This window comes from Mauremys mutica, chromosome 24 (assembly GCF_020497125.1).
Source record: "Mauremys mutica isolate MM-2020 ecotype Southern chromosome 24, ASM2049712v1, whole genome shotgun sequence".
In the NCBI taxonomy this organism is placed as follows: domain Eukaryota; kingdom Metazoa; phylum Chordata; order Testudines; family Geoemydidae; genus Mauremys; species Mauremys mutica.
Window position 1 is genome coordinate 9,192,926 of NC_059095.1, and position 18,149 is coordinate 9,211,074.

The 18,149-nt window shown below is 44.0% G+C and overlaps 1 protein-coding gene across 5 annotated transcripts in view; it reads right to left on the minus strand.

Annotated features, from left to right (window-relative positions):
• Positions 1-18,149, minus strand: part of RFX2 (regulatory factor X2) — a 97,906-nt gene that overhangs the window by 18,164 nt on the left and 61,593 nt on the right. For all 5 annotated transcript variants that reach the window (XM_044998276.1, XM_044998275.1, XM_044998277.1 and 2 more), the window contains 5 exons: positions 12,711-12,892; positions 8,018-8,137; positions 5,166-5,281; positions 3,140-3,258; positions 2,710-2,822 (listed from right to left, as the gene is read on the minus strand). In XM_044998276.1, coding sequence (XP_044854211.1) covers positions 2,710-2,822; positions 3,140-3,258; positions 5,166-5,281; positions 8,018-8,137; positions 12,711-12,892 — 650 coding nt within the window. The remainder of the gene's footprint in view (positions 1-2,709; positions 2,823-3,139; positions 3,259-5,165; positions 5,282-8,017; positions 8,138-12,710; positions 12,893-18,149) is intronic.

Here is an 18,149-nt window from a genome sequence, read left to right on the forward strand (position 1 = left end):
CCGCCCTCCTGGCAAAATGCCGCCCCAAGAGCACTTGGCATGCTGGGGTCTGGAGCCGGCCCTGTCTGATACTAAATACTGAAAACAGTTTCATGGAGGAAAAGCCAGTCCCATGCTGTGACAAAGACACAGCATTGTTTTCAAGTGAATGAGGTCAATTTAACTTGCCTCAATATCTCTTTATACATGGGCAGAAGGGTCTTTACTCTTCTTTTTAGTATTTCTAAGTAACTTTATTTCTCCTGAAATGGCACCCTGGAAACCGTACATTATCTTGCTCATAATTACAAGACCCTATTTTAGGAATAGAGTTAGAAAAATGACTTTCTGGTGGGAAGCAAAGGGAAGCTGCAAGAGTGGTCACGAGCCCCTCCCCAGTGGCGCGGTCACATCATTTCAGGCGCCTGGAGCAGCAGATGAGGACGAAATCACTGCACTGGGGGGCTGAGGATGCCCTGGCTGAGCCCCAATCATCTTCACCTGGACCCCTCACAGAGTCTCATTTCCCCTGCACCCAGAGCCCCAATGAGCCCCTGTGCATCCAGATCTGCCCCCAGCTGTCCGCACCCAGATTGCCCCACACAGAACTCTCTCATTCCACATCTGGATCCCCCCACACTAAGCCCTTCACACTTGGATCCTGCCAGGCTGAGCCTGCCTGCCCCACACCTGGATCGGGGGCCAGGGCTGGGCATATGTTCAAGACTCTGTCCCACTTGCTTGCTAGTGGGAGAGGAGCTATGGTGAGTGCTGGATCATTTATTAAGCAGATGACACTAAGCTGGAGGGAGAGGTAGATACGCTGGAGGGTAGGGATAGGGTCCAGAGTGACCTAGACAAATTAGAGGATTGGGCCAAAAGAAATCTGATGAGGTTCAACAAGCAGAAGTGCAGAGTCCTGCACCTAGGACAGAAGAATCCCATCCACTGCTACAGGCTGGGGACCAACTGGTTAAGCGGCAGTTCTGCAGAAAAGGACCTAGGGGTTGCAGTGGATGAGAAGCTGGATATGAGTAAACAGTGTACCCTTGTTGCCAAGAAGGCTAACGGCATACTGGGCTGCATTAGTAGGAGCATTGCCAGCAGATTGAGGGAAGAGATTATTCTCCTGTATTCGGCACTGGTGAGGCCACATCTGGAGTATTGCGTCCAGTTTTGGGCCCCCCACTACAGAAAGGATGTAGACAAATTGGAGAGAGTTCAGCGGAGGGCAATAAAAATGATTAGGGGGCTGCGGCACATGACTTATGAGGAGAGGCTGAGGGAACCTGCCCTGGCCCGGTGTGCACCGCTGCCACCCCGGAGCCACTCCAGTAAGTGTCACCGGGCCAGAGCCTACACCCTGAACCATTCCTGCACCCCAACTCCCTGCCCTGAGCCCCCTGCCTGCATCCCAGTCCCCTGCCATACCCCGCACCCTTCCTGCCCTGAGCTCCCTGTTGTACCTTGCACCCCCCCTGCATCCCAACCCCCTGCCCTGAGCCCCCTCCCACACTCTGCACCCCTCCCTGCACCACTTCCCTGAGTCCCCTCTCGCACTGTGCACCCCCTCCTGCACCACTTCCCTGAGTCCCCTCCCGCACTGTGCACCCCCTCCTGTACCCCAACCCCTTCCCTATCTCTAACTCCCTAAACTAAACATCTGAAAAGAAACTTGCAGTTACAGTGTTTCTTTGCAGCGATCCATCCATCGGGCAGTATCTAAGGATAATCGGGTTAGAATTTTAAGATTATTAGGAGAATGAGGGGATTTGGGATAGCTCAGTGATTTGAGCATTGGCATGCTAAACCCTGTGTTGTAAATTCAATCCTTGAGGGGGCCATTTAGGGATCTGGGGCAAAAATCTGCCTGGGGATTGGTCCTGCTTTGAGCAGGGGGTGGGACTAGATGACCTCCTGAGGTCCCTTCCAACCCTGATATTCTATGACAATCACGCAGATGTCATTGAAATTTAAAAAAATAATAATGAGATTTTTCTCCCCATTTCCCAAATTTTTAGTCCTTTCTCTGAGTATAAAACATTAAGATCTGAAATCCTTATATACAGTCAGTGAAAGTGGATACTATTTAGACTTTCATTACCATTCCAACTATTTCAGTTTCCTCTATTTTCACTCACTGTCCCTTGGCGGCAGGTTATTAACGCATAAACAGGGAAGAATAGGAAATAACAGAGAACCAGGCAAGAATACAATTAAAAGACCAAAACAGCACATTTTGTCATTATCTGCCCCAGAACAAAAGGCTTTTTCTTTTTTTTTAATTTTTATGGCAATTTGATTAAGAATGAGTTCCGGTTTATCTGAACGTCATTACGTTCTTATTGGCTTTCTCTGATCTCATTCTGTAACAACGTTCAACGGCATGCAGTTCTAAATGCCTGCTTATACCGGGCTTCTACAAAAGCAGTGACCCATTCCTGTTAGTCAAAATAACACGTTTTAGATTAGTATTTGTAATCAAAGGTGACAGCACATCAGATAAACAGGTACTAAAATCCTCTGCATCTGGTATATAATTATAATAGTATACTTCTAACTCTATTCCTAAAATAGGGTCCTCCTCTGGTAGGTAGTTAATATCCTGAACTCTTACAGATCAATACAATCGTGAAGCTGAAAACAGTATCACTCATGATCTCTAAGGTAAAACACTAGTAAAACTTAGGTGATGCAAAGGTTAGCAAGGGTGAGTGTGTAACCATTTACCTGGAAGGCACAGTGGTAGAGCCATCACTAGATGTTGTTTTAGAACTCCAGAAGGACTGCCACAGCTTCTCAATGTAATGAAACTGAAGGTTCATTACAACATCCAAAGTTGCCTAAGAATTAAAGATGACAGCTCATAAGATGCTCTGATAACATTCAGTCACACAGCTTCTTCATTAAGTGGAATACCCTACCAACTGGATTAGATTAGATGCAAAATAGAACAATCTACAATGTGTTGTTTTAACACACAGAATATAAGCAGAATATAAGCAGAATATAACAGGGAGGAAATAACTTGAACTATGCTATCAAGCCTATCAGAAACATTCCTGTTCAGAACCCACTCCTCAAGAGAGCAGGACTGGGGTAGAAAGCGCACACTATGGAATCAGATCCTAGATCAAACAAACAGAGTCTATATAGTTACCTCACAGTGTCGTCTGTAAAGAAGCTGTAGCATCTTGACATCATTCATGGTGACCCCCTCTTGTAAGAGGACATTTCCTAGATCAGGTGCCGGGAAATCAGGAAAGACATGGGTTACATCTAGGAGAAAAGTTGGGAAAGATGGCAAACTTTAACAGGCATTCATAGTTTTATAAGACTATGAATTAAGTGCAATTTTGCAGCAGCCGGTTGCTACATTTCATATTTCAGATAACTAACAATGAGATTAGTGAATTGAGACTGATTGTCCAATACTTCAACATGTCACTTCCAAAAAAGAACACCGCTGTCCAATTATTCATTGTAGAAAAGAAAATGTTTTTATTGCAGCTAGGAGGAAAGAAACACGAATGCTTTCTACCACTATAATGTGCGTTCCCATTAGCTTTTCTCTGAAGTCTGAATTATATCCTTTCGGTATTTTGAGAGTACAATGGAAAATTTAATTGGATGGCAGACATAACAGGTATAACTGCATTTTAGAGACTGCTCAGAGATGTCCATGTTCTTGTGTGTCATTACTCAGAAAAAACCTCAACCCCATACCTACAGGTTGGACTGGGAAGTAATTGGGTAAACTGTTGGTCCCACTTGTTTGTACCCACTTTCATTCCTCTTAGGTTCCCTTGAAGGAGGGGCTGGTATCCAGCAAGTTCTTAACACAGTCTTCCTTAAATAGAAAAAATGCGGTGAACTGTGGCAACTAGTAGGCAGTGTGCCTTGCATCCAGTTCTCCTCCCATACATGCGGAAATCTATACATTGGAGGCCAGCCTTATTAGGCAATCTCCCCTCTTAAAAGATTGCCCAAAGTATACAGCGTACAGTTCGGATTCACCATTATTAGAAGGCCACCTCCATTAAGCAGTAAATATTTGTTGATCTCTTGAATGGTTACTTAAGGTTTTGCTGTAATAGATGCATGCATTGCTGGACATGAACCTCATCCAGAGTAGTTGGACTTGAATAGTATGTCTTTGTCATAGGAAATATGAGCTTCCCCAAGAATTGAATGCAAACTTTGCAAGGGACAGTGCAAGGTGCATGCTTCTATCAGGTGTGTATGCATTGCAATCATAACAAATCTACCATCTTGGAGGCTTGCCTCTCTCATTATAGTCATCCTCACAGGAAGAGCTAGAATTAAGACTTTTGTTACCCTTGTTCTGCAGGGCTGCAAGTTTTTCCATTATCAAGAGGAATGGAAGCATAGAATCTCAGGGTTGGAAGGGACCTCAGGAGGTCATCTAGACCAACCCCCTGCTCAAAGCAGGACCAATCCCCAGACAGATTTTTGCCCCAGATCCCTAAATGGCCCTCTCAAGGATTGAACACACAACCCTGGGTTTAGCAGGCCAATACTCAAACCACTGAGCTATCCCCCAAATCCAAAAGAGAAGGTGGAGCTTATTGATTTGAATGCCATAACATCAACACTAAGGACAGGATAAAGACTTCCAATAAAATTAAACTTAACCTTTGCCCCCAACTCATCTTAAACCGGAGCCTTTCTGAGGCTCCGAAAAGTTCAATGAATGGGAAACCTAGCTGCAAGTAAATATAATTTTAAAAATCACTAGTTAAGGGCTCCATTCTTCTGGTTGTAGTGCTTCCCACCCTGGGAAGTCCCACACAAGTCAGCAGAAGTAGAATCTTAAGATTGCAGGGAGAATTTTCAAGGAAAGCTGGCTGTTTCTAAGTAATATATTTTTAAGAACCGAAGTGACACATGACCTCTTTGCAGCATGACTGAGGAAAGCTGTGCAGATTGTGGGTGTAATAGGGTTAGTGAGGGAAGTTGCAAATGTAAAAATAAAAAAGATACGGTAGATTAAGTACTTATTAGGATATCTTTGGCAAATGTTGAAAATAAACAGACACCTGGAACGGCAATAGATTGGGTCTGCTAAGCAGGGTTGTGAAGCCTTTTCAAGTTGGAAATCAGTAGCATTTCCTAGAAATGAGAAAACTGAAAGGAAGCATGGAATTTGAGTTGAATTTCCTCACCTATAAACTGCTGATGGTGTTGACTTTGAGCTGCAACTGACTGTTCTGGAGTAGTGTGCAGGCTACTGTTGGATCCACTCTCCCTTATGCCATCCATCTTCTGTGCAGGTCTATACCTAGGAATATAAAAAACCCTCAAACTACAGCTTGGTAGTATGCACATTTAAAATGTGCAAATACACACACAGTGAAAGAGGTATCTGGCAAAGTCGTATACCAGTATAACACTTCTGCATTAAACCAACAAACAAGTCACTTAATATGTCAGCGTACATTTATAAATAGCTTATAAAGGGTTAATAAACTATAAATAATTGTTTTAATAAATGGTTAAGCAAGTGTTAGATCAACAGGTGGTTTATAACCATGGGGTTTGCAAACCTTCTGCTGATGTGCTTGTAACTATAACACACATTACAGGTCTGTCGCATCTTACACTGGGGTTACGTTCCATAGTCAGCACATAAAGCGAAAATCATGTATAGTCAAAATTACATTGAGTGTAATGGCGGGCGGAATCGCCCGCACTACAGGTACAGTATTGAAATTTTATTTTATTTTATTTTTCTCTTTTGTTTTGTTTTTGCTGACCGCGTAAAGCTGAAATAGCACATGTTAAATGCGCGTAAGATGCGACAAACCTGTATTCATATATGTGATATGAATATGACCTCTATCCAGCATTTATTAAGCCTTTATAAACGTATTCTTAATATAAAATTTGGCCAAATTATCCATCTCAAATAATCCCAAAGAGGTAAATAGATTGTGTAAGTGGCATCAAATGCAGCTTGTTTCTACACAGAGTTAATAACAGGAAGGCAGCAGTGTCATTTATATTGCTCTGCATTTAAAACAAAATGATACACAATTGTATGGTGACTAGCAGAGTGGGGCCCCTAGGTGCTACTCCAACACAAATAATAAATAATAGTAGTGGCCATTTCCTGACTAACCGCAGAGAAGCATTGTATCTGCTTGTTTTAATTGTTAGAGGTTGAAGAGAACGTAGAGCAGGTGGATGTCTCTAGTTTGACTGCCCTGGGGCCTGGAGTCTTCTTATCCATGGAGTACAAGCAGAAGAGTAGATGCTCCCCCCTCAGCCCTGACCCCGGAGAAACAGCCACTAGGGCTTGTGGGTAATTCAGTTCCATGTTCTATTTGATTCTTGGCTTGTCTGCTGATTGCTAGTGAGGGAAGGGGACAATCAAAGCAAGTTGTGGTGGGGGGCTTGGTGACGATGACAAATCCCACAAGGAATGGCCTACGACCAATCAATTTCACATTGGCATGGGGAAGCCAACCTTGTTGGGTGGCCTAATGTCTTATTGCTACACTGTGTGGACGTGAAACGGATGTCCCAGTTTGCGTCAGGTGCATTCATGGTTTGCCTACATTTACTTATGGGGCCTGAGGGGGAATGCTAAAATGAAAACAACCATTTGGCTCCAGTGAAGGGACTGGGGCTCGGATATGTATTTTTATTTTAATTGCACTAGTTGCTTTTATTGTACCTCTCAGGGTCAACAATCAGGAATGTGGCTTAAGTGCCTGGGATGCCATTTACAAGCCCGAATATGAAGCACATTAACGTCTTCATATTACAAATGGGCTGTGTAAACTGATAGCTGGCCCTCCCCACCGCTCCTAACATATCGGACATGCAATAAATGTTAGGGTGAGCCGTTAAAGAAGTGAGGCAGTACCAGTAAAAGTCTAATGGCTGCCTGCATTAGAGCTTTACCACTTATTTATAATTGCGTTTTAAACAATGTTTAAGTGTGGTTTCACAAGCTTGTTCCTAACAGCGAACCAAACACTGGGAGGTTAATGGTTTTAAAAAGTGTTCTAGATAAATAACACTGTTTTACACACAGGGTTTTTTTTAACCACTGTTCTTTAATAGCAGCAAGATTTCACTGCAGATGAGGCCTGATACCAATATTCAAAAATACTATGGAAGCATCAGGCAAAAATAGGATGTAAACAACAATAAAAATATTTCGTGTCTCTATAGCACCTTCTCCAAATGCTTTATATACATATATTCATGAAACCTCACATCATCCATCTGAGATAAGTATCATCCTCCCCATTTTATAGACAGGGAAACCGGGGCTGAGAGAAAAGTTACGTGATTTGCTCAAGGTCAGACAGCGAATAAGCAGCAGAGCTTTTTTTTTTTTTTTTTGCTGTTTGGGAACTAAAAAAGTTGAGATTTTTCCATGCCTTCACTCCAACCAGAAGCAAGAGTGCTGAAGCTGCCAAGAGGCAATTCAAGAGTTGCTTTGCATCATGACCTTCATTTAATTTTACCCAGAATTACCAGATGCGAGTCTGATTGGGCCCCATCTGAACCTCTTGCACTAGCTGGTCTATGAAAAGAAAAACAAGACCCCTTCCATTGGCTAAACACAAATAACTGTACAGCTGAGGTCTTAAAAATGGTGAGTCACTGGGATACAGTGAAAAGGATATTCTAGTGTTCACCATAGCAACAGGCAGCCCAAGTCCAAGCCTTTGCTGCACAAAAAAAGGCAAAGAGGAATAGTTTGTGGAATCAGAATTTCTCCTTGACCCTTCTTTATCCTTGTTCAGTATCAGCCACTTCAAGCTCTGTTAAGTACAGTGCCTTCCTCTTGCCCTATACCATGTACTTTACCTTATCACTAAATTACACAAGGTTCTTAATTTATGCCATGCGCTATCCCTCTGTGTATGGTCCCTTTGCAAATAATCAACACTAAAAGTCTCAAGCTCCTGCTGCTGCTGTTTGAGGTGGGGCCCAGTGTTTTGCTCCTTGCAGCTTCCTTTGCCACAACTAGCAGGTCTGAGAAGCCGTGGGCACATACCTTTGTTTCTGGTGAATGGGCTGTTGCCTCATCGCCATATACTGGGTGTCTTCCTGTAAGTGATTCAGTGGAGATTCTGGCTTTAGACGGATCCCATAATAATGATACTTGGAGTTTCCCCTGCAAGTAGAACATTAAAATCTATAGATGTCAGATATTTAATGGAGATGGCACACAAGCATTGCAATTTACTTTTAGGCTTCAGTGAAACATTTGACAGTTCTAATGGTTTGTGGATCATAAATGTGCGTGATAACTTCTGTCTAATCCCAGATGCCAATTTCGCATGGATTTACTTTGCTGAATAAGCGTATTAAGAACCTAATTTCACATTCAGAGGTGTACATGTTATTTTCAAATCTTGCTGAACTCCTGGAGATGAGGGTTTATACCCCAAACTTTGAAAGCAATCAAGAGTCCAGGATCCCTTTTACAAGATTTGTTTGAACACGGCACTTAACTCTGGGGAAAATATGGTACCATGCGTCTCAAAATACTGTTCAGTGACATCTACATTTAAAATCTTGCAGCCGAGGCCCATTTCAGCCTTGCTTTCAATCTAGTCATAAAACCTTATTCACAGGCAGCTAACGGATTATCGAAGTCAAAATACTTTGAGCCAAATCTACGTTTAATAATGGAAACCAATGGAAATATTACCATTGACTTCAGTGGTAGCCAGACATGACCCTTTGTAGTGACGGAGTGAAGGTTTCTTTCTGTATCAGAATTTATAACATCCTCATCACTGTGCTTTAAAGCACCAAAGAGGAAATCCCAGCCCCACTGAAGTCAATGGCAAAACTCCAATTGACTTCAATGGGGCCAAGATATCACTCCAGGAGTTGAATGTTGTAGTGAGAAATGCTCTTGGCTGGTGGTCCTCCATGGTCCCTCACCTGTGGCTTTCAGCCTGCACTCTGGAGCCACAGAGGTGCTGAAATGTACCTCTTCACTCAAAATGGAGCTGTTCTGATCTTCTCAGCTCCTGTCTCAACTGGGAACTCAAAATGTCACAGTTGATATCAATTTAACTACTTTTTTAAAATTGCAATTGACATTTCAGGTCACAGACTCTTTCATTTTAATTACAGGGTGGTTTCCGGTGAGACCTGTCCTTTAAGCGATCAATGGCAACTGGAGAATAAGAGGTAAGTGTCAGAATACAAACTGTTATTTATATAGAATGCCACAGAGATCTTGGAGTCATTCTACCCGTCAATCTGACTGCTTTATACAGCTTTATACAGCAACAGAACTTCACTGTAGGGGTTAGATTTCTACACATAAAATTGGATAAAACCATCCTAATTGACCCCTCACCAGAGGGTGAGAAAAATCTGTTCCCCCCGGCTTTTACCCCATGCCCCCAAATTATCTTCAGTCACCATGGCAGAAGGTGGATTTTATACCTGGGATAGTTAATTTTCATGGTAGTTTTGCGAGTCTAATTAAGCCTACACAAGATTTTGAAAGAGCAAGAATGGCTGGGAGTTCTTCTCTGCCTGATCAGTGCAGCTCTGTAGGATCTCCTAAGCTTTCAGCATTGCACATGGATGACTCAATTAAAGTATCCCCATTAAGCTAGGAGTTCTTTTTAGATTTACCCAGTGCTTGGCTATAGGAATGAGGATGATAATTACACAGCCGGGATGTCTAAAGATAGTAGTTCTGCTCAATCAGACTGCAGCAAGAGTTGTCAATTGGTAACTAATGATGGCCAAGCAGGTCCTCACTGGGACAGGACAAACGGATGGGAAAGCACTAATTACAGCCTCAGAGACACCCGCGTTGGTGCTCTTCAGAACTGTGATGATTTGCACTGTACTGAAGAGTCTGAACACACCTTGAATTTAATGATGCTTTCACAGCCCAACCACAGACAGAGAATTTAGAGAAAGGAACTGTTGTCTGACAACTGTTTTTCTACATGGAACCCTCCTTGGGGTAGGAATTATTCTCTTCGGGTTTATAAAGGGAAGATTTTGGAATGCTTAGCCCTCTCTGTTGCTGAAATGAAGGATTTTGCAAGCTTTGTGTTATCTGCCTAGCTATTGTAATATATTTTACATAGCTATTATCTTAACCCGTTAAACAGGGATTTGAGTCATTTCAGTGGACCTAAACTTGTGACTCGAAGTTAAATAACTACTGTGGCCAGAAGGAGCCAAGCCTGGCATATGCCAAAGCCCTGCACAGCACCTCTCCGCCCCTCAGCTAAGCTCTGGAGTGGCAGGGGAGGGGGAGCGATTTCCAGCCTGTTTATGCCCCAAATTTGTAGGCTCCACAGCAGCCCCTGGGGCAGGGACTTAGCACCCTCTTCACCTAGTGCTCCATCCCCTAGGCACCCTCCTCTGCTGAGCCACCTCTCTGGTCGGGTTCGCTGAAGCCCCTGAAGTCAGGTTCCCTGGGCCCTGGTGCACAATGAATCCTTAGGGCTTAACCCCTTCCTGCCCGCGCTGTAGCCGGGGCACAGGAGGCGGCTGGGTTGTGTCGGTGGCCAGCCTGGAGATGTTAGCTGCCTTTCAACATTGTGCGGGCAGGAGGGGACAAGCTGACGGGGCGGGGGCGAAGAGACGAGCTCTGCAAAGACACGGGCCAGGTCATCCCTTCCCTTCCTCCTCCTCCCATGCACCTGGAAGCAGCTCCCGTCCCTTCCCTCCCGCACAATGCCGAAAGGCTGCTGCTGGCCACATTCTGGTGTGAACCCTGGCAGAAATCTGGGGAGGGTGGGCATGTGACCCTGCATGCCCCTTGCCCATATGTTGCCTTGGGAAGATGCGGTGCCAGATACCAGGAGAGGTGGGTCTGTCCTGGGGGCACAGCCAGGCATGGAGGGCAGAGAGCGCTGGGCAGGGAGGGTCGGTCAGTCACCTCCACTGTGTGAGAGAGGTGTACGGGAGTGTGTGTGTGTGTGTGTGTCACCTCTCCCCGTGTGTGTGTGTGGGGGTAAGGGTGTGTGTGTGTGTGTGTATATATATGTCACCCCTTCCCGTATGAACCCTAAAGCCTTAAAGATAAGAAGGTAAATAAAAATAATCCAACTATATAGTATTTCCTTTTAACAGGGGCTCAGTCAACTTGATGTTAATTTGAACGTTTGTACGATTGATTGCCATTGAACTTGCTTGAATACGAGTAATTTTACCAGGTGTCCCGTATTCAGTATAGGGAAATACGGTCACCCTATGCATATTTGGGGTTTTAACTATCTTCTAAACACAAATATTCAAGTTAACCTATTCTGTTTTTAGTTAGGGTCCTCCCACTTTTTAAAAAGAAGAACACTCCGCTCATGGGACTCAGCCCAGCACCTGGAAGTTTTATAGGTAAGAAGCCTACTTCTCCATTAGAAAACTCTGAGCAGCATGTCTGTATCTAAAGGTTTGGGGTCAGATTCTGATCTCGGTTACACTGGAGTAAAAACCTCGAGTAACGCTACTGAAATCAACAGAATTCTTTTGGTGTAATCTTTTGGTGAGTTCAGAATCTAATTGTTTAATTGCAATACGATTCTCTAAGTCTCCAGCTCCTGGTAGCAATCTTGATGAAAAGGGACCTCATTTGTGACACTGATTGGGATGAGTGGAACAGGGTGTGAGATTGGAAACCAGTTTCCCCATCTGCTGTAACACTGAACCATGAAGCCAAAGTTGAACTTGACTGTTTAGCTACGAAAACAATAGGGTTTATTACTGTTAAGCCAAAATTCAAAACAGAATCAAGACTGCTTAAGAAACTGCCTATGAGCTCTGTTCACTCCCCACATGGTCAGGCATTCCAAATGAGATCTCTTCAGCAAAATGGCTGCCTCTCCGCCCTGGAGCAGATTCAGGAACACCACGGTAATTAAACTTTGTCCTCAAATACATGACACAGCTGATTCCTGCAGAGAGAAGACTCTTACCTTATGACCTGTTAAGATTACTTATATTGCTTAAAATAACTATTTTCCATTTGAGATATTGTTTGGCTGTTACTATATAGACCTAGGAATAAACAGCTGTTACCAGTGAATAATGTTGGGTGGGTCTGCAGCACCAGTGACAGGAGGGGAGGAGCGTTTTGTGGTAGAGATTGCGGCAGAACAGGGCAGCAGTTCTCCCTCCTGCAAAACGTAAAGTCAAGAGCCGCCGTTCTTAAGGACAATCTGCAACCACTGAAAACAGTTACCACTACGACGACGACTAATATTTGAATTATTGTGACATCTTTTGTGAGGCTCTCAGAGGTTTTACAAACTTCAGTTAAGCCTCACACACTCCTCTGAAGGAGGTATTAAACCAGCTTTACAGATGGATAAAATATATATAAACACGTGAAGGAGCTTGCCTAAATTCCCAATAGCGAGTCTATGGCAGAGCTGGGAATTATCCATGACTCCTAATACTCAGATAACTAAACAACAAAGCCTCTCAAGTAATTCACACCACATTATTAAAATGGTGATAACCATAAAAAAGATGGCAAGTCATTGCCCGTTCATCCATTACTCATTGCAACGTCACTGAATGCAGCGCGTGTCCGGTGCAATGGTATTTAACATTCAATTGAATGAAGTGGCATTTCAGCTCATTGGCCTTTCCATGACCTTTCAGAAACAGTGGTAAAGTGAAACAGGTAGGGGCCAAAGAAAGGTGGGAATGTGCTTCTGCTACCACTGAACCCTAATCTCAAACCCCTTTATACCAACCTTGTTCCCAAGCGCCGAGTTTTCAGCCCCATGAACACAGAACGAATCAGTTTTCCAAAGGAAGCAGCATTCACTGGATCCAGTTTGTGCTCTTGGCAGTGCCGCAGGTAATGGTTATACAGCGAGCTCCTGGGAAGACTCACACCCTCAGCAGTCTCATAATTGTCCAACAGCCACTGGAGCTTTATGTACAAAAATGTAATTTTTTAAAACCCCACACACGTGAAAGACTAAAGATGTTTAAAAAGATGACAAAATTTAAAAGGGAGGAGAACCTTCCTGATGTGATCAGAGTTCAAGAGGATTTAACTGGTTGGTAGCTAGTACATAACTGCAGCTAACTCTTGTGTGTTTCAATCTGATATTTATGTCCTCCATGATGTAGGAACAGTGTGAAATCAAAAAAGGCCATCACATACAGCACCCAAGTATACATTGCCACTTATGCTGGTGTCTTCCCTTCACTCAATTACATGAATGCAAGGGGAATACGAATCATGGAAAAGCCAAAAAAAAAAAAAAAGTCTTATGAGCTCACTGTTAAGGAGAACAAGGGCTATGATACCTGAGGCTATTTACTAGGAAAGAGATCTCAGAGGAATCTGAATACATTGCTTCCCTGTCTGTTAGCAGTTGTCAATTGCTAATGCAGCCAGCAAAGCTTGTTTGAGTTAATGCATCTTAATTTCAAGCTTGAAACTGTCCCCTTAAACAACAAACTAAATGGCTGCCAAACCCTACCTTAAAATCTGACACGTTACCAGCTATTTTTCCAAATGTATTGTCTGAACTTTACTTCTCTTGACATTTCTCTTGATCAGAGTTTGCAATTAGATATAAATTATTTATGTTCAGCCTGTTTGAAAGGGCAGGTCAGTCACACAACCGCAGTTCATGAATTAGAATGTAAAGCCTCTCTAATTGGCTAAATGCCAGATTCAGAAAAATAAAAAGAGTACAAATTTAAAGCAAATATTGACTCATAAAATTTAAAAAAGCAAGAGAAAAAGCTTGATGCACAACCAGGAGTAAATATTGATAAGGTACTTCCTTTAATAAAAATAAGGAGACTCCTGATGATATGTTGGGCCAACGTTTTCAAAACTAGGGCCCAATTCTGATCTCCCTTTACACTAGTGTAAATCAGGAGTAACTCCATTGAAGCAGATGGAGTTACACTGATGTAAAGCTAACAGGAGAGCCAGAATCATAGCTGCAAAATATGACCCTGCTAGAACAAAGCATTCAAGTATGTGCTTAACCTTAAGCGGATGCTTTGTCCCTGAAGTCAATGGTATTAAAGCACATGCCAAGTGCTTTGTACACTTGTGCATGCAGGTGTCTGTTCAGCAAACACATACCTACTCACACACAAAGGCTTGTATCTTCCTGACAGCAGGTTTATAGCAGTGCATCTCTAGCACCCTAATTCACTACTTGATACTCAAGTTTTACAGCAGTATCTCCACTGAAATCAGAACTCAAGTGTGCAGTGGTGAATCGGGCCCATTTATTTCAACTGAGGTATTTTCAATGTTTGCTTCTGTCAGAGTAGAATCAGACCTGAAGTATGCACCATACTCCATTTGTGCACAGAATTTGCTAATTGCATCTATGCATATGTTTTGTAGTTGCAAGTTGAGTGCCTAACGTTTGAAACTTCAGCCTATTATGAGCTACTGCATACAAGAAAAATTTAAAAGCTATATTTTAGGCTTTATATCTTTATATTAAACAGGAAATCGTAGGGCCTGACCCAAATGCAATTGAAATTCAGCGAACTGTTTCCACTGATTTCAATGAGCTTTGGATCAGATCACTAGATACCAGGGCCAGAAGAGACTACTTGGGTCATTTGTTCTAAACCCTGTATTTTGGAGGGCTGGTTGGAACATCATTCGCATTAACATCTTATCTGCTCTTGTATACACATCCCACAGATAAAAGACTTTTCAAAAATCTAAAACCTTCAGTCTCAAGCTCTCTTTTAAAAAGATATTGAGAGTATGGTGACCCACATCACTTCACACCCTTATTTGCAGAGGGAGTCATATCTGCAGGGATCCCTGAAACAAGAATGGCACACTAAATTCTTACAATGAACCATTCTGTAGCCATTAAGTTCTTTAAACCACGATTTCAGGACTTCAATAACTCAGACATAGGATAGGGGTTTGTTACAGGAGTGGGTGGGTGAGAGTCTGCGGCCTGCATTGTGCAGGAGGTCAGACTAGATGACCATAATGGTCCCTTCTGACCTTATGAATCTATGAACCTAGAACAAATGATGAACCCAAGCACTCCTAGCATACAGATAAGTAGTGCTGTTTTAAATGAGTCTGTATCCATGTTCATTTTAGCCCATCACATGTATTTAGAAGATTCAGTGGCCATGAGTTAACCTTCTGAGGGCCCGAGGCAAAATCTGAAACTGAGCCTCCCCCCGTCAAAAAAAATTACCACTAAGGGGAGGCCCCCCAGGCAGGGCAGGGTGGAGAACTCACTGACAGCTCCTGTTCTATAGGTCTGGGCCCAACTCCCCGCTCCAGGCATTGCGACATAGTGCAGGGGGTTGCTGCAGTGCTCAGGTTTCGCCCTGCTGCCCACTCCCACATCACGATGGAGGGGTGGCCAAGCCAAATGTGAGTGGTGCTGTGACTCTGTGCACCAGGTTTAAATAAATATAAATATATGGAGATATACCCATCTCACAGAGCTGGAAGGGACCCTGAAAGGTCATTGAGTCCAGCTCCCTGCCTTCACTAGCAGGACCAAGTACTGAGCTTGCCCCCGATCCCTAAATGGCCCCCTCAAGGATTAAACTCACACCCCTGGGTTTAGCAGGCCAATGCTCAAACCACTGAGCTATCCTTCCCCCTTTGATACCATTTGGTTTGGGGACTCTCTAAAATAGAGGGCTCAAGGCAAACTGCCAAGAGAAAAATCCAATCCTTGTTCATGATACTGGAAACTCAAACCAAGCAATTACTTTATCTACCCTACCAGGGATTTCAAAAAAGGACATGCTTGCACGGAAGCTATCAAAGGATTCTTGATTCAAAGATTTATTTTATTTTTAATGTTGGAAGTCAGAAGCATTTTTGCCTCCACACAGAAAAAAAAGAGGAACATGCCTGTGGTAATGGACATTTAAATCATCATCAGACACAGCTGGGTAGCCTGAGTTTCTGACCCTTTGGCCTTCTGTCCTCCTACCGCTCTTCATAGAGTCAAAATTATGTTATCCGCCGTGCTCTTTAGAAATTCCCAGAAATACTAGAAGAGATTCAGTGTTGCCAACTCCCGTGATTTTATTGCGTGTCTCACGATTTTTGGTGTTTATCTTAAAGCCCCAGTTCCTGGAATTATGTGATTACAGGAGAATCTCAGCTTTCATTTTTATAAAAGTAAGTTTCTAACCCTGTGGTTGCAGAAATAAGCTTAAAAATGTGACTCCTAAGGGTTCAAACCAAAAAATCCAACAAAAAGAATCAATTTAAAAAAACCCAAACCTAATGATTGTTTAAAGCAATTGCTTAGGGAAGGCAATATTGAAGATTTCTTCTACAATCTGATCAAACAGAAAACTAACTACAATAACTCAGAAATAAAAAGTTGATATACTTGAAATAAAACTGGTAGAGTTATTTTTTTTTTTGTTATTTTTTGGTAAAATTCACCGTAGTGCAGAATAGCCAGGCCTGGCCCCAGGCCCCAGAATGAAAGCTGTTCTACTCAGAGACATGACTATTTTAAAAATTGGTCGGAGTGGGATTCCACATTTATTGCAATATTTTTCCACATCAAAATGTTCTCAAGTTGACACATGTATTTTTCCTACTGCCAGGTCATCTAAACCACCCTGCGCTCTAACAGCTGGGTTATTTCCAGTTTATGCACCATCAACAATAACGCTGACTCTGAACAGCAAACGTTCCCATAGTCTCATCTGTGCTGCTCTTCAGTGGAGTTGCACGAGTGTGACTATGAATATAATCTCATGACACAGGAATTTGAAGGCCTGATCCTGCAAGGTGCTAAGTGATCTCAGTTCCAACTGACTCAAATGAGAGTTGAGGGTGCTCAGGGCCGAAAGGACAGACTGGACCGTTAAATTAACAGTTTCATTGTCGTGTGAACCAAAAAGAAGTCCAGTTCACTACAGCAGAGCTGTGCTGGTTCTGCATGACAGGGGCATAGCCACAGCCCACCCACTTAGCATCCAGCCACCCTCCAGCCCCAGCTCTGATCCAGCCCCAGCTTGCCCCACTCCACCCGCCCGGTGCTCCAGCTGGGGAGCAGGGTCGGGCACTTGGCCCACTCTGCCCACCTGGCGCTCCTGCGGGGTCAGGTCGTGGGATCTTGGCCACTCCTCCCGGCACTCCAGCTGGGGAGCGGGGTCGGGGGCTTGTCCCGCTCTGCCAGCCCGACACTCCAGCTGGGGAGCAGGGCAAACCCTGCGCCCCAACCCTGCTCTCCAGCAGGAGCTCTGGGTGGAGGCGCCCATCTTTCTGGGGCCCTCCAATTGGCTGAGGCCCCTGGGTATGCCCCTTTGGCCCAGTGGCTTCAGGCGACCCCACGGCAATGGAGGAATCCTGCCACTTGGGGAGCCAGGCCCAGCCTGCCATTGCCGCTGCAGAGCGGCATCTCCTCCCAGAGCTGGGTGTGTGCCTGGGGCCCCAGAGGTCCCCTGGCCAGAGCATCCACCGCCCCACACCCCCAAGGCCGGCTGGAGGTGGTGGTGGGAGATAGGCCCGATCCTCCTTCCCCCCGTCACTGCCCGCCCACCCGAAGTCGGGACCCACCCAAATGTCCCATCTTGGCTACACCACTGCTCTAGGGCCGGTGGGGGGTAGTTATCCTTTTGTTCCCCAACAGGGTCAACAGATCTGACTTTAATGCACAGAGAGACCAGGACTGTGGGAAAAGGTGCCATTTTTATCCCATGACTTTTCAGTGTAGAACCACACTTGGGGCCTGATCCCAAAGCCCACTGAATTCAATGGGAACCTTCCTATTGACTTCAGCATAGTTTGAATTAGAGCCTTTTAGCCCCATATAATTATGTGCTTAAAAATTAAGCTTTGCGGGGTCAAGGCTTGAAGACATAACACAGAAGGCCTTGCATAGGCCCAGAAGACTGGGGTGAATTTCACCCAAAGCAAAGAAAGGGTTGCTATCAGCATGAAACAGAAAGGTCCAGCAAGTGGATTTAGCATAGCTTTGCAACAGTCAAGGCCTTTCCTGGCTATAGAAAGAAGAAATACAGGCGCACGCACTCCAAGACACAGACCCACACACTATGTTTTTGTTACGAAGGTGTAGGGGCCATCTGTTACGATTCAATACAGAGTGTTGCTGCTGAGCGTTACAAAACTGTTTTCCAGCAAACTTCCAGTGAAGGGAGACAAACCTCTCAATGCATTTACCTAAGTGCCT